Source organism: Cyprinodon variegatus, unplaced genomic scaffold (genome assembly GCF_000732505.1).
Source record: "Cyprinodon variegatus isolate N-32 unplaced genomic scaffold, C_variegatus-1.0 Scaffold43, whole genome shotgun sequence".
NCBI lineage: Eukaryota > Metazoa > Chordata > Actinopteri > Cyprinodontiformes > Cyprinodontidae > Cyprinodon > Cyprinodon variegatus.
Window position 1 is genome coordinate 572,017 of NW_015150496.1, and position 15,474 is coordinate 587,490.

At 36.6% G+C, this 15,474-nt stretch overlaps 1 protein-coding gene across 6 annotated transcripts in view; it reads right to left on the reverse strand.

The window, feature by feature from the left end:
- cadm1 (cell adhesion molecule 1) overlaps positions 1-15,474 on the reverse strand; it is a 622,928-nt gene that overhangs the window by 101,635 nt on the left and 505,819 nt on the right. For all 6 annotated transcript variants that reach the window (XM_015370204.1, XM_015370203.1, XM_015370201.1 and 3 more), the window contains one exon: positions 7,253-7,425. In XM_015370204.1, the coding sequence (XP_015225690.1) occupies positions 7,253-7,425 (173 nt within the window). The remainder of the gene's footprint in view (positions 1-7,252; positions 7,426-15,474) is intronic.

Here is a 15,474-nt window from a genome sequence, read left to right on the forward strand (position 1 = left end):
ATGATAAATAACATAGTTATGTATAATATATTACATTTCTGACTGCATATCCCTGTAATTATTACACACTGTAGCTTTAAAGGGGTAAAATAACTAAATACTGTAAAGTTTTTTTACAATGTAAACTTTTTTTGTTTTTATTATTGTAAAAAGTGCATAAAGTATTACAAAAAACGACTCATATTTAAGGGGTGCTTTGAAATCTCAAATCTCAAATGACTTGTATTTTTTTATTTTTTTTTATTTCTTATTTTTATTTTGTTTTTCACTGTGTGTGATACATGTACACTTGCACCGTAATTCTATTTATCTTGATCTACTGTATATATATTCTTTATTCTTAATGCATCTTTTTCCTCTTTGTTTGCACCTTCTTTAATTATTATGCCAATATGTGACCAGTGAATTTCTCTGCTGTGAGATCAATAAAGCTCATCTAATCTAATCTAAAAATTCAAATTAGGGGTGCTACATAAGCCCCCAAAATAGGCTCTAAACATCTATGGTTTAGAATTCAGAATGAAAAGCATGTATCTGCCTGGCTTATGCCAGGTTAGTTCTATTACAGAGGCCAAGTACCTCGTGATCTTTCTGTTGTCTTTCGGTTCAAACTTTTTATGAAGTAAGTTATAGCAATATGGGTGCAGCTGTTGTGGTGAATACTCAGATTGGATCTACTGTAAGTATTTACTAGTAGGGAGAACAAACATTTTGCTGATAATTTATTAACTGGATTATTTGTTTTTTTCTGCTTTGCAATAAAACTATGTTTTATTGTAATTAATTATTATTTGAGCAACATAAATGCTAGAACGCATACAGAAATATGCATGTTTGACCTTTTCATCTCAGGCTGCAGGTTATGAGCTGAAAAGCTCACAGAGAAATGAGAGACAGCATCTTTTTCACTTTAACAGCATATTAAAGAGTTAAGGCACAGCACCGAGTGTATACACATCACAGCTGCAGGCTTCATCAACCATCCCAAAGGGCTTTTCTTTGCCTATAGAGACAATCTAAAGTCCTGGTGTTTAAAGGGAGCTTTGTTTTCCCCATACATGCATGCCCTCCTTACATATTCTGCTTACGTAAACAGGCTCACAGCAGGGGTGCTCTGATGGTGTGGCTGCAGCAGGTGGTGTGAGTGTGTGGTTGGAAGGAGTTCTGCAACATGATGTGAAAATCAGCAGCCAACAGCTCGGCCACAACATCCATTTTTTCCCATTAGGAAAGCGAATGTTCGGCACGATTTGCTTCTGAATTACTGTAGACATTAGTGATGTGAGCCCGAGGGCACATCAAAGTCATCAAAAGACTGGTTCTGAAAGGATGGAGCTCTTCACTGGTTTTAATGGCGGCTGTTCTCTCCTATGTGTGTGTGTTTGTGTGTAATGCTGTTAAGTTGCCCACATGTTGCATTACACTGTTTGTGTTTCTCTCACCAGGGGAGAGGTGTGGGTGGATGAGAGAGGGGTAAGAATGCAGCTCTCTCCGTTCGAGTTGTGTTGTTCACAAGAGAGAGAGAGCAACTAATATTTCAAAATTCAATCTCCATGCATACTTCGGAGGAAGATTGCTTTTCCCTGTTTAATCTTATGTGCGCTGTAATTGGCCACAAACACATTTGCATGCACAAAACTGATGTTTTGATTTATAACTGTTATTTTACCTGATAAAAATTCCAATAACCAGAGTTGTAAGATGCCTATTTCTTTCAAAGTCGATAACAAAAGCCTTTTCACAAAAAAAAAAAAAAAAGGATCTATAATTCCCAGGGATATTTCTTTCTTCTGAGAGAGGTCCAAGTGGCTGACAGCCTCATGCTTCTCTCACTGCAGTGTGATGGTCCAAACCATTTACAGTAGATTCAATACTTCTGGGAACAGTAGGGATGCATTTAGTAGAAATCATCCCAGAGTGGCAGACAGATAAATAAATACATCCTTTGTTTTTTTGTTTATTTTTTTGGCTAGTGTGCTGAATGAGCCTCTCTCTCTTAAAGGAAATATTGAGAGCCATTTTGGAGTATAATATATCGATGCGTTATGTTGCCAAACCAGAATAATGGTGAGCTCCGAGGACTCAGTGTTCTGCTGTTATGTGAAGAACCCTTGAACATGATCCTTCATGGTGAAAACTACTGACTCTGTAATTATCAGTTCCAAGTGAAAAGCATTCTTAATGATTAAACTGTGTCAAACCTGAAGAGTTTGTGAAGTTTGCTTCACATCCTTCTTGATGATTCCTCTCCTTTCCCTTCATTTATTTCATCTACTTATCAAATAAAATGAGCTCAATAAGGAGGTATCAGTTATACAATGCAAACCTAGAATTTATACATTTTCATTTCAAATCTCTACACTTTTCCAAATTTAAAATTTGAGATGTTTTTCCTGTTGGACTTTATAGCATTGTAAATATCTCAGAAAAAACAGACCGTGGTTAGATTATTTACTTTTCTTTTCTTACCTTTTTTATTTTTTCATTATGTTAAAACAGGGAACAGAAAATGGCTCAACACTGTGCTAAATGACTATGTCACAGTTTTACTGCCATTTGTACAAACTCAGATTATAGATGGTGTAACACCTTAAAGGAATGTATTCATCCATCATTGTCTACACTAGCCTACCCATTTATTCTAAGGCATTAGCATGATTGCAGTCCCACATAGGACATGCATGGTGGATCACTGTCATTTGTCCCACCATGAAAAAAGAAATCTAGCCTCTGTTGGATCTATTTAATGATCTTTATTTACTTAATGCAATTGATGGTAAAGAGAAGGTGATAATATTTTGTAGAAACTATGAAGGAAGGCAAATACTGCTTGTACTTGGAAAATAATATTGTGTAGATTATACATTCTATGGAGTATTTGTGTATAAGTATGGTCAATTAAATTGGATTAAAAGCTAATTGAATCAGTTTTAATCAAGTCCATCTCCATATCCAGATACATAGCCAAATGCATTGCCATTTCCAATGCATAAACTAGATAGCTAACTCAGGATGGAGACACTTTTAATAATCCACAGGCTAGCGAATAAAATTACCTGAGTTTTCATTTATCAAATAGTTTAGGTGGGAAGTGACCAAGTAACATTGGAATTAACACTGCATTGTAGATTCCTTCCATAGCCAAAAACTATGGTGTGAAACCAGTGTTCACTATTAAACAAACTGGGCCCAGCATTCTTTAATTGGATTTTTTTTGTGTGTAAAAATGCTTTATCACCACTGTATTTAAATCTAAATTTCACATGAATATCCTATGGTAGATGTGAAAGCAACATTGCATGTTATGTTTATGTTTACATTTCTTTTCTGTATTCTATTTAACTTCAATACAGTCTCATTTAAAATGTGGGATATTGGTTGCTGGCTGCAGCCCTGTGACTATTGATGCAGAAATAACATGGCTGTTATGAAAAGCCTCTGCTTTTTTTTTCTAGATGCAGAACAAACCATTCAAAGAAGTGATTTTTATTGCATTTGAGGCCAAGGGAAAAACCTGTATGTCCTTATTCTAACAATAAAGAAAGAATGAAGAAAAAAAAAATAAAACCAGTTTATTACTTTCAAATTGCTTCTAAATTCCTAACAAAATAATAATTTATTTCGTCCAACTGTTCCATGAACATAAATTTACTTGCCTTGCTGTAAGGGTGGAACTTGAACAAAAGCTGGGGTTCAGAGAGCTGATATTTTATTGAAGAAGAGTAAAGCCATTTTTTTTTTCTTTTTGCTGCCTTGCAGAGGTTGGAGAACCAGCAGATATGCACACTGGCTGTCTCTGTGGCAATGGGTGTTGTCAACCAACCAAGAGCATTTTTTTGTGAGCTACTGTAACCTGGAACAGCCGAGAGTTTTCATCAATAAAGGATTTCAATTAAACATTTTGCACTTTATAATAACTTTGTCCAATTTAAATGTGTCACTGAATGTGAACCTGTATGTGTGTCTGGAAACATGCCATGTGTGCAGGAAAGTTCTGTACATAAAACTGATCTGTTTGAATGGTAAAGTGTTGAGTCAACTGTTGTAAACTGGTTCCATAAAAATGAACTGCAGTGAATCCAACAGTTAAGCTGGAGAATTTAGTAGTACGAACCGTGATACTAATACTTAGCATCATGGTTCATTTTTTATTTTCATCCATTTTTGTTTATATCCAGACTCATTCTAAAATATTTTACCAACATAAAATCACAAATGTGTTAATAAGAAAGTATGCTTCTGGGACTCGTCTGATTGTTTTACATTTGTCTAATTGAATGCAGAAACAAATAAAAATAAAAAATAAAACTGCAAATTTGGTTGTTTGGAAAGATTACATCAAATTTTTTATGTTTTTTTAACTGTGCAGGGTTCACAGTACACTGTGGTGTGTTATTTCAATGGAAGGTAAAGTGTTTTCTGCTGCAGGAATATTTTAGTGTAGCTTTTTTGGGACATGATTGTTAAAGAAGCACTCTGTTTGACCTGTCATGAATAAATGAAAGGAGTTCAAATGCAGTGCATGCGTGCATTTCCACAGCTGTAGCGTTTTAGTGACTCTCTGAAGCTGCAAACCATCTCAGAGGAACATTTCTGTCAGCTGGTATTGCTGACAGGAAGTGGTTTAAGGAGGTTTAGGAGGACATTAGGCATTAAATTAAAGCAGATCCAATCTGTTTTTTCTTCCTTTTTTGGATATAATGCTTAGTTTTCTCATAAATACGGTTTCTTCTGTGGTTTATCTAGTGCTGAATAGACTAACAGAGGGATTATAGCAGTTTGCTGTTAGGAGCGTACTGATTTGTGGAGGCAGCAATGTTGCTTAATTCAGATGTAATTAGTGCAGCAGAACAGCCGACTGTAAGTAACATTTATTCAGCTGGCGTCCATCAGGCGCTGAACTTCTCTACCCCTCACATAAAACCCAAAACCTTTTCACGAGGGTTATTCCCTCTGACAACGGCAGCCAAATAATTTCACTGCACGCTCAGGCTCCACCAGAAGCGATTGGGAAGTAATTTTGGTCAGAGAAAATCAGCACATTAGACGATAATGCTCTTCTCGGGGAGTAAATGTTATTGGTATCAACAGCAGAGTGGCATGTTGAGATAATGCCATGAAAAAGAGAAAGAGAGAAAGATGAGAGATTGACAGGGAGGGTAGAATAAGGACAAAATCCAGCAGAATTAGGTGAAGGCAGGTTACAAGATTACCATCAGTTTATGAAAGAGAGCCACACATATTCATTCAAGTCAAATCTCACCTAGATGGTGGCTTCTTTGCTTTAGAGACTATGAAACATCACAGAAATATATTTTTTTTCAGCCTATAAACAGATCTAGTCTGACTTAAATTGAGATGTAATGAAAAGGAATAATATGCCCTGAGGTTTGATATATTTGACATGAAATCCAATAACTGACTGAACCCTATGAAGTCAGCTTTAGCAGCAGAGGAAACAACATTTTACTATGAGGCATTATTTGCTCATAGTCCCTGCCAATTACTATAACCTGCTGAAACATCCACTCTCTGCTTTAACCTGTTTGGGCTTTAAAGGCTATAAAAGTGGATTTTAGAACATTACCCTCAAAGCTTTTTACAGAGTTTTCTAGATCCACGGCATCTACAGAGTTAGAATGACTACACAGAAAAACAGGACGGGTTATTGAAGGGCATGAGGGCACACAAAACACATTTGGAAGCAAGAAAAATAGCAAAAATTTGCGTATTTATGATTTAGAAAAGCAGAGGCTGCAATAATGCTGTCCCGTTTCGTTGTCCACTTTCTGAAAGCAAAAACCATCGATGCAAAAGACTTTGCCCAAATTCAGAGACATGCTATAGTGTGAAAAAGGTTCAACTTACTGTTTTTGACTAGCTCATTTTTTTTGAAGAAGCCAAAACTATAAAATCTAAAAGTTGAATACATCCGTTTCATTTTTTATAGTGCAGTCGTGATAAAGGTAAGCAGATAATGATAATGTAAAATGTTAGAAGTCAGTAGTCTAAGTGAGAAGCCCACTCAACATTTTATTAGTCAATGCAGTATAATACTTAAGAGGATGATCTACACTTGAAAAAATCAAAATCTAGATAAGTCATTTTTTCTTAAAATAAGTGCATTTGTTCTTGAATTGAGGAGGTAAAAGAGACATTTGCCAATAGAACAAGACGATTTACATTTGAAATAAGAAAACACAATTACATTGTCTTATTTCAAGTGCATTTCATCTAAATATCTTTTTTTAAGAATAAAAATGCTCGTTCCTTTGGCAGATCATCTCATTAACCTACTCAAATGAATGGTAATTACACTTAATTTAAGACATTTTTGCTTATTTCTAGATTGTTTTTGCAGTGTAGGTATAGTTTTAATCCCTTAATGCTGCTTGAGCTACGTTGGTTAAATCACTAATAAATAAATACTTTTCATCTGTGAAAAATAAAGATCTTTTCAAGGTTTCCAAGTGTTTTAATTCATGCAGGCAAAATCTACTCAACACGTAAATGAATATTGCTGCTCAGGAGAGAACTCAGCCAAATATGTATTAACATCCTAAAATTCCTGGCAGTTCAAGACATCAGGCAGAATATTGCTGTTAAAACTGGTGTTAAAATATGGAGGTTGAATTCCCCTGAGTGATATTTAATTGTGATGTTTTCATGGAGATAAAATAACATGTGACTGTCCTTATGAACGACTTCTGAGGTAAAATATCTTAGATTTTTAGTAAAGAAAAGGACTCCAGAGTTGCCCTGTGGTTTTAAATGCTACTCTAAGCAAGTTGGGGATAGATATGCAGATGGATTAATAAAGCAGATAGAGTTTAGCAGTAAGGTGCTGCTAGAACCACATTATGAGTTAGAGACAGAACAACAAAGATCCCTTGTTTAAAAGTCAAGTCGCATTTCTTGAATTATGCCAGCAGAGTGTTTAGTATGCTCCAAGTGTCACAAATGAGCACCTGTGTTAACAGCTTAGCAGCCTCATAAATCAGTCAGTGTTTTACATTTAATTATGCTGCTGTTCATGTTAAGTCTCCTAAAACTGGCTTAAATTGAGCAAAGTATTCAAGACTTTTAAAGACTTGAATAAACCAGACAGAATCTGCATAAATCAAAGAAACCTCATAAATTAGGCGAGATCCTTCAGTGGATGAACAAAAAGCTGAATGAACGGAATAAAAACAACAGGTACAGGGGATAGATATGCAGAGATCATAAAGCTTTAGCAGAGTTCATGGCTTACCATAGACATAGAGGACATAGTCATCGAAAGACTCGCCCAGCGGGTTGGACGCCATACAGCGGTAGGTCCCGTTGTAGGACTTGTTCAGATTCTCGATGTAGAGGTCCCCTCCGATGATTACCGCATGGGACGGAAAATCATCGTCCACCTTCAGCCAATTCACCCTCTGTGGTCTGAAATGAGAACATCATAAAATACATTAGGAGCAGCTGCTGCTTTCAGTTCATTACCTTTGAAGGTACTAGATTATAGGGATGCCAAAGTCCATCCTCCAACTTTGAATGCATCCCTGAATGAAAAGAGCAAAACCCTCAATCTGCATGTTCTTTTGCTCTGTAGAGGCCTGTGTTTTAGTTAATAAATGTTGCAAATGGAAACAGGGTGTGAAAGTTTAAAAGGTCACTTTCCATGCAAAAACATGTTCAGTCCTCACAGTACCTAACATTTCCTTTTGAAGACAGTGAAAGCTGGTTACAAAGATGCCAAAGTGGTAAATTCAAAATAGACTGCATCCTGGCATTCATTTCACTCTTTATAACAGATAATCAATTTATGACTAACTTGATCAGAATGCTGTATTATTGTTTATTTACATGTGGAGGGAACAACGCAGCATTGCTTATACAGATTTTCTTTTCCTTTTATTTTCCTAAGAAACAGTTAATTAACCCTCTTAATTTGAGACACTTTTTAGAACGAAATCATTCTTTATAATTATCAATAGGTCCCAGGTATTATAGGCAGCATCGTTAATATGAACAGTCCAAACATCACATTTTGAACAAGTTACCATTTATAATAATTCCTCTTATTTTTCACGCCTATAATGTGGCGATCAATATTATCCCAACTGCAAATTTCTACCTCTTTAAAACTGTGGTTTTTTTCCCTTTTCCTTTCCATACATAGTTATCATTTTAACCATGAAACAGCATTGGTCAGCTGGCTCATTTAAATGTATATTAAAAGTCATGTGGTCCTCTGCCATTTATGGGTAAATGCAGCGCTGGGATGAAATGTCCTCTTCCCTCGACTAAGGACATTTCATCCCAGCATGTCCTGAGCCCGTAACATCATCAGTGACCCCTCCCACTCCCACCATGGACTCCCCGCTGCCCTCTGGAAAGAGGCTTTGCAGCTTCAGCTGCAGGACCAGCAGGTTCTGCAACAGCATTTTTCCCCGCTGCCATCAGACTGTTGAACTTTTGAACTCTGCATAAAACTTCAGACATTATTTTTGCACCACCAATGTGGCTGAAACTTTTATAATCCTTCTAAATAAGAAACAACTGAATGCTCTACTGCATTTTGCACCATATTTATTTTGCCCTGCACTGAGCTTTTCCATATTAATGACCTTTTACACCAATATTTTTAAAACTGGCTTTCTTTTCTCTCCCATACTGTTTACATGATGATCAACGCTGCATTTTATAACGGTAATGTTCATTTCACTGTTGTAAACTGCTCTTTTCAATCATCAGTGTATACAAAATGACAATACAGTGTGTCTAAGTCTAAATGTGTGGAGGGAAGAACAAAGGGCGAACATTGTTATCAAATGTTGAGATGGAGCTGTGATCTATAAATGAAAATTGCATGCTACGAAGTTTGTACATAGCTTTATAAGTCCAATTTTTTGTGTGGATTCCACATAATGTTTTATAAATGAGGCCTTTTTGTAATGCGGCCTGCATTTGATGTAGAGATGTTTGGGAAGAAATGAATCTAAAAGTGGGAGGATAGCCCTGGAGGACTGGACTTGGGCTCCCTTGCTTTTATAAGGTTCACTACAGTCATTTTTAAAAACTAAACAACTTATTTAAATTTCAACTTTAAAACTTCAGTCTTGATTACTGTGAAAATGGGTCATTTATGATGCCACTATAAAAGAGGGTTCCTTTTATTCTGCCATCTCAGATCCATGCCCCTTACTGCAAATCACACTAGATACTAGTTGGAACTATATGAAAAAATTATCCTGTTCAAAAAGGACTACTCTTGCAAAACACAAGCTGTGGAGCTACATTCCCTATCCCCCTTTCATATGGTAGCATATCTGGCTTTTCTTTTAATGGTAGAACTGCATGATGCCCTTGGCAAAGAAAAAAAAAAACTGTCTAGAGATGCAGTCCTCTGAATTTAACTGTAGAATACCAAATTTGACCACCAGATGAGGTCGCCTCCCACTGATTTTTTTTGAAGCATGTTCAAAAAGCAGATACAGTGCACCACTTGGCTTATACACTGCCAAAAATGAAATCTCTGTCATTTTTTCTTAAAATAAGTTAATTTTTACTTGAACTGAGGAGGTAAGTGAGACACTTTGCCAATGGAACAAGACAATTTACATTTAAAATAAGAAAACACAATTACATTGTCTTATTTCAAGTGTATTTTATCTAAATATCTTTTTTTAAGAATAAAAAAGCTCGTTCCTTTGGCAAATAAACTTATTTAACTGCTCAAATTGAGGCCAAATACACCTAATTTAAGAATTTATGACTTATTTCTAGATTGTTTTTTTGCAGTGTACTGTAGATCAGCGGTCCCCAATCACCGGGTCGTGGACCGGTACCGGTCCGTCAGTCATTTGGTACCGGGCCGCAAAGAAAAAAAAAATATATATATATATAATTTATCAACGATCAGAGTCTGAGTGATGTTTTATTTAGAAAAATGTAAAAAATTGGGGTATTCTCTCCCAATTACATCAGTCGGTGCATCTGTGCCTCTTGACACAGGTTAATTAAGGTCAAGACGCATCCTATCTATAACATCCTCTCTTTGTGAAGCGGGATTTTCTGTAGTTACAGCGACCGAAACAGAGCTACAAAGCAGACTGGACATCAGGAGCGCACTTTGTGTGTCATTGTCTCCGATTACGCCTAGATGGGACCGGCTATTTCACAGAAACAAGCTCAGGACTCCAACTAATTCAACATAATGGTGAGTTTTATTTTTATGCTGTTTCTATTTGATTTTTTGCCAGTCGTATAATTTTATTTAATAGTATTTTAGTACTTACCCCCCCAAAAAAAAAAGGTTGGGGAACGCTGCTGTAGATGATGTATCAAAATAGATTTTTAAAAATTATTTTAAATGAGCTTTAGCATGTTTTAGTCAGAGCCTAATAGTTACTGACATCATGGAAATCTAATTCAGTCTTTGTGTAAAATGAATGGAAATAATTGCAAGCGCCTTTGTCTTGGAATTGGCGGTTGCGTGCGTTTTATGTTTTTACTCGCGTAGGTTGGTAACTACTAAGCATCAGGCTTTGTTCTTGTCTCTTCTTGAATAGCAGGGTGGTAAACTCTATTTCTATGACAATAAGCTCAGAGTGCCCAGAGTGGCAGAGGTTTAGGGAGGGGGAGTGGGAGAAAAAACACCTCCATTTGGCTACGACAGCTTCCAACGACCACTGCCAGCCACCGTTATTTCCCCTGAGCGTGCGCTGATGGCCTCTCTTGTTGAATTTTGTTGCTGTGTTTTAAGTTGCTTCCTTCCCTTTAAAAGAATATTTCATGGGAATCAGAAAAAAAAAAGAACAAAGAAAGAAAACAAAGCAGAAAAATGCAGAAGCTAGACTCTAAAACAAGAAAATCCAAGGGGTGTTTAATGGGCATGGTTAGCCAGCAGTAGAAGGGGAGAGTAAAGAATAAATAAAAGTATGACTACTTTCCTTTAAGATGGAGAGAAAGACATCATCTATAAAATTCTATAGGTAGACCGGATTCTGTGAGAGAAGGTAAAATAAATTCAAGGGAGGTTGATAGACAGAGATAGACCAAAGAGGTAAGATGGGAAGCAAGGAGAGAGGAAGGGCAGGCGTCTGGAATACAAATGGCTGCCTGCAGCCGGGGCCCCGTTCCGCTATCTGCTGGTAATGACTACACAACTCTCAGCAGCTCTAATGAAAATGACTTCCAATTCCCGGCTCAGTGTATTGATTGTGTTTTCATCTTTATAAAATGAATACAGGGAGTGAGCTTGTCTCTATGCCAAGTGTGGAAACTGTGGGGGTCTGGTGGGGAGGGGACACAGAGGATTTGATCTGTGTTATGTCTCTGTGTGTTCCTGTTATGTCCATTTAAACAGATCATAGAATAAAAACGAAACCTGCAAAAGGGAACCTGACAACACTACATTAAGATGTTTTTCAGGGCAACATTCTGAAGAAATCTATTTTACTAATTTCTGTATTGGAAATCCTTTTTTTCCCCTTAGAGAAATGTACATAGTCCCAGAGTAAAAGCAATGTTGTAAATTAATAAAAAGTTTAAACATTCAAATCTAATAAAAACATTGACACACTCACTGCCTAATATTTTGGCAGTTTTCAAATCTCTGTTTTGGTTTATTTTCTGCAATCCACTGTTCCTGAAACAATCCTTTATTATCTTAGTTGTTTGCTTCGGGGCACCTTTGTGTTGATAGATGAACTTCTGCTTTAGTCTGGAGTTCTGCACACTCTGGAGCAATGTTTTTGTTTTGAAGAATCTGAAATAAGAACCATTTGTTATCTCTCTGTGTCTGTGGACAAGTCAACCAACATTCCCACAGCATAATGCTGCCACCGCAGGGGGTGTGGCCTATAAATAATGCAGGTAGTTCAAGTGAAAAGTTCTGTTCTGGTTTTATTAGAGGATTTCAGATTTTACAGGATGCAAAGTGATTTAATTGGAAGCACTGTTGCCTTGTAGCACGAATACATGGCTATTTCCAGATAATGAAGCTTTCTCCTTCAATCCAAACAGATGAGCATTTAGTTAAATGTGTTTCTTTATTTTGCAATAAGGCAAGAGTGTGTGTACATGTTGTCTATCCTGTGTCTCTGTGAGGGACTGATGAAGTGTCCAGGATGTAAATTGCCATCTCATTGAATGACCTCCAGACTAAGGCACTGGTCAAAGTCCCATCGCCTAGGCAACGATGCAAAAACAAGCGAGTATAGACAATAGATGGAAAGATGGATCAATGGATTTCATATGCAGGCTTTCACCCATTCAAGATTTGAGTACTGAAGATGAGTGCTGAACCCTGTTAAACTTATTGCAGGCAAAGAAAAGCTCAGCAACAGCTAACAGTACACCAACCAACAAAGTGATTTAATCAATAGATAAATTTTTTTTTTCTTTTATTATGTTTTCTCTCTATAGAACGGCTGAAACCTCCAATATTTACAGGGAAGTTTAGCAAATAACAAGGAAACATCCTGGAGTAGATGTGATAACAATGACTATCGGATGACAGACAGCAAAAAGAAATCAGAAGAAAAACTTTTTAGCAAGAACATATGGTGCAAAAGTGTTTTGATGGTTTTACAAATACGTTTTTCAGTGTTTTTACAATACAGCCATGTCTGAATGATCAATAAGGTCCCTGAGGCAGGGAGGGGGTCTTAATTTGATTTGAGGGGGTGTTCTAGGGTAATACTTGTGATAGTTTTATTAATAATATCTGATATGGACCATTTTGTTTTGTGCTCTGGCCAGTTACAATCGCTGATTTTACATTATGTGTCCAAAAAAGTCTATACCAGTCTTATATTTCCAACAGTCTCATTGCAAACTATGAAGAACCCCGAGGTCTAACATATTTCCACAAAGAGTATTGAGTTTCTTGCTTCTTTCTGGGAACAAGAAGTCAGTATCCTTTCCTCCTTTGTCCATTTTGAGGACAAAACCGATCTTTTTTATCAATGCTGGACATTTATTGTTGCCGTTATACTGATGGAATCTTGGGCTTTTTATGTTTCTGGTATCTTAATTTTCTGAATGAGAGCTTTCTTTTTCTTTTTGATATGTCTGCTTTGCATTTTTCTTCTGATGCCTCTTCATTAAATAACAACTAATTGTAAAAGGGCCAGTCCAGCTCATACTGTTTTTTTTTTGTAGTTCTTTCAGACAAGTTGTTTCTCACTGGTTAATTTAGCTGTCAGTCATCGTCAGGTTTCCATACAAATTGTCTAGGCTGCCCTACTGCAGATAGACAATAACACAGACAACCGGAGTGGTCGAAGTTTCCTTAAGTGCAGTACGTTAATGATGAAGTGAGTAAACAGCTTTAGATAGTTCTGATTAATGTAACTGTGTTTTAATGTTACGTAAAATCCATATATTGATGTTAATGATTATAGCCACCCTTTTTTGCCAGCTAAAATGCTATATAAGCTTACTTTGGTGTGTTAATTGAGGCTGATTTCTAAACAATGGTGTAAATGGGCCTGTTAGCTTCTGTATGTAACCCCATTGAGCTAAACTGTATTTGCTACCCCACTTAGGGCATTTTTGGAGCCTTTTTTCCCAGTTTATTAATTGTGTGAGTGTTGTAAACTTATATATTTTCTATCTGCATTTATATTCATGGCTTGTGTTTATATATGTTGTTGCTGAATGTGAGTAAGCTCATGGTTATTGTGAATACTGGTAATCAGTTATGTTTTTTTATTTCTTGTTGCAGAACCACATATCTGTACTTTGTAAACTTCGATATAAAAATCCATCATCCAACTTTATCTGTATCTGTTTCTTACTGGACAACCGCAGCATGCCTGAACTTCAGCTAATCAGCATAACTCAAACGGGTGAGGGCTTACCAGGCAACCGTTGAGTATGGAAGAGAACTCCATACAGCTAACCGTATTTTTCACTAATATATGACAGCCGTGTTGGTGTTTATCGAACCAAAAAATGGTGGATGACCATTGTGGGCCAAAATTTACAAGCTGTCATTTAGTTAAACGTTTCCAGAAACTTTTAAAACAACTTCAGCAAATGGTTTTCATTTACCTTTTTTTTCTCCATACAGATTTTCTTTCAGTGCACCTAACAGTTAGACACCTTAAGTTAATATTTACAACTACATCATCTGATTGTTTTGCTCTGCCATAATTTGAACCGCCCTGTCAACAAATTAACACAACTAAAGCAAATGCTGCCAGCTATATTGATGCTGGAAAAGTCCAGTGGGACTTTTGCCCAAGGCTCTCGGTGTTTTACTCTTCCCCTGATCACTCTAATGGCTTCATTTGCACTCCATTACATCTCATATCAAAGAAACCTGTCATCCGAACAAACCAACACCTGTGTTCGAAAGTGATACATATGAAATGGCAGCCTAATGAGAGACGGGCGGGAGCTTTCAGATGATACCGGCCGACATTTGCAGAAATCAATTAGCACTAATAAAAGCTGCTGTACCTTTTCAGCACGGAGGGAAATGACTTGAATCCAACTTTGTCTACTATCAGCGACTATTTAAATGAATACAAAAACTAACCTAAATAATACAATAAGATCCAAAGTGCAACTTTTTGTCTTCTCCTTTTTGCCCTATATCTCTGCTTTAGGACAATCTAACAGACATGCAATTCATTGTGCATATTCATGTTGAAACTATTATTTCAGTAAATTTGCCAAGAAATGAAATTATATGAAAACTGAAGCTTCTGAATGCTTTGCAGGCTTTTAAAGTTTTTGTTCATAAATGACACATAGGTTGAACCTCCACTGGACAGGGTCACATTAGTGTAAAGATGGACAAAAATACTTTAAAATAAGCAGAGAAATGCAGTGTTACAGTCAAACAGGCAGTTTAAAGGTAGGCATTATAGCCAGCACATGATAGATTCTCTCTCAGTAGACCCACAGGAACAGTGCAAGTATTTTATCTCCTTTATGAGCTGCTACAGATACTGTACATACTGAGCAGCTGTGTGGTGAGTAATTTAATATTAACTGCTTCCCATAAAGAGAGGAAAAAATATAAATTACATCCAGAGTCAGAGAATGATACAGCAATAGCACAGGGAAGTATGTCAGAGAAATAACTCAAGGTAAAAGAGAGAAAACTTTTTTACAATTATTCACGGAAAATCTTTATTTTATGGCGTCATTTTTACTTAAACGGCTGCTGCCTTGAGGTTTCTCAGATGAAAAGAAAAACGTTTCCGCACACCCTGTGCTGGCATTGAGTTTAACAAGGAATAGAAAAATATGGCTTAATAAGAAACTTTCAACTTGAAAGATTCATGCAGTCTGATACAATTTGGCTGGGAGTTATTTTAACATTATTATAACATCAATGTGCTTAGTAATTTATGATGCATTATACTACCTTCAGTGTTCTCAACAGGGGATACCACTTAAATGGTTTTCAACTGTTTTTATGCTGATGATGATGTCAAGAGGTGGTGCTGATGGGCCTGGGTGGGTGGGTGG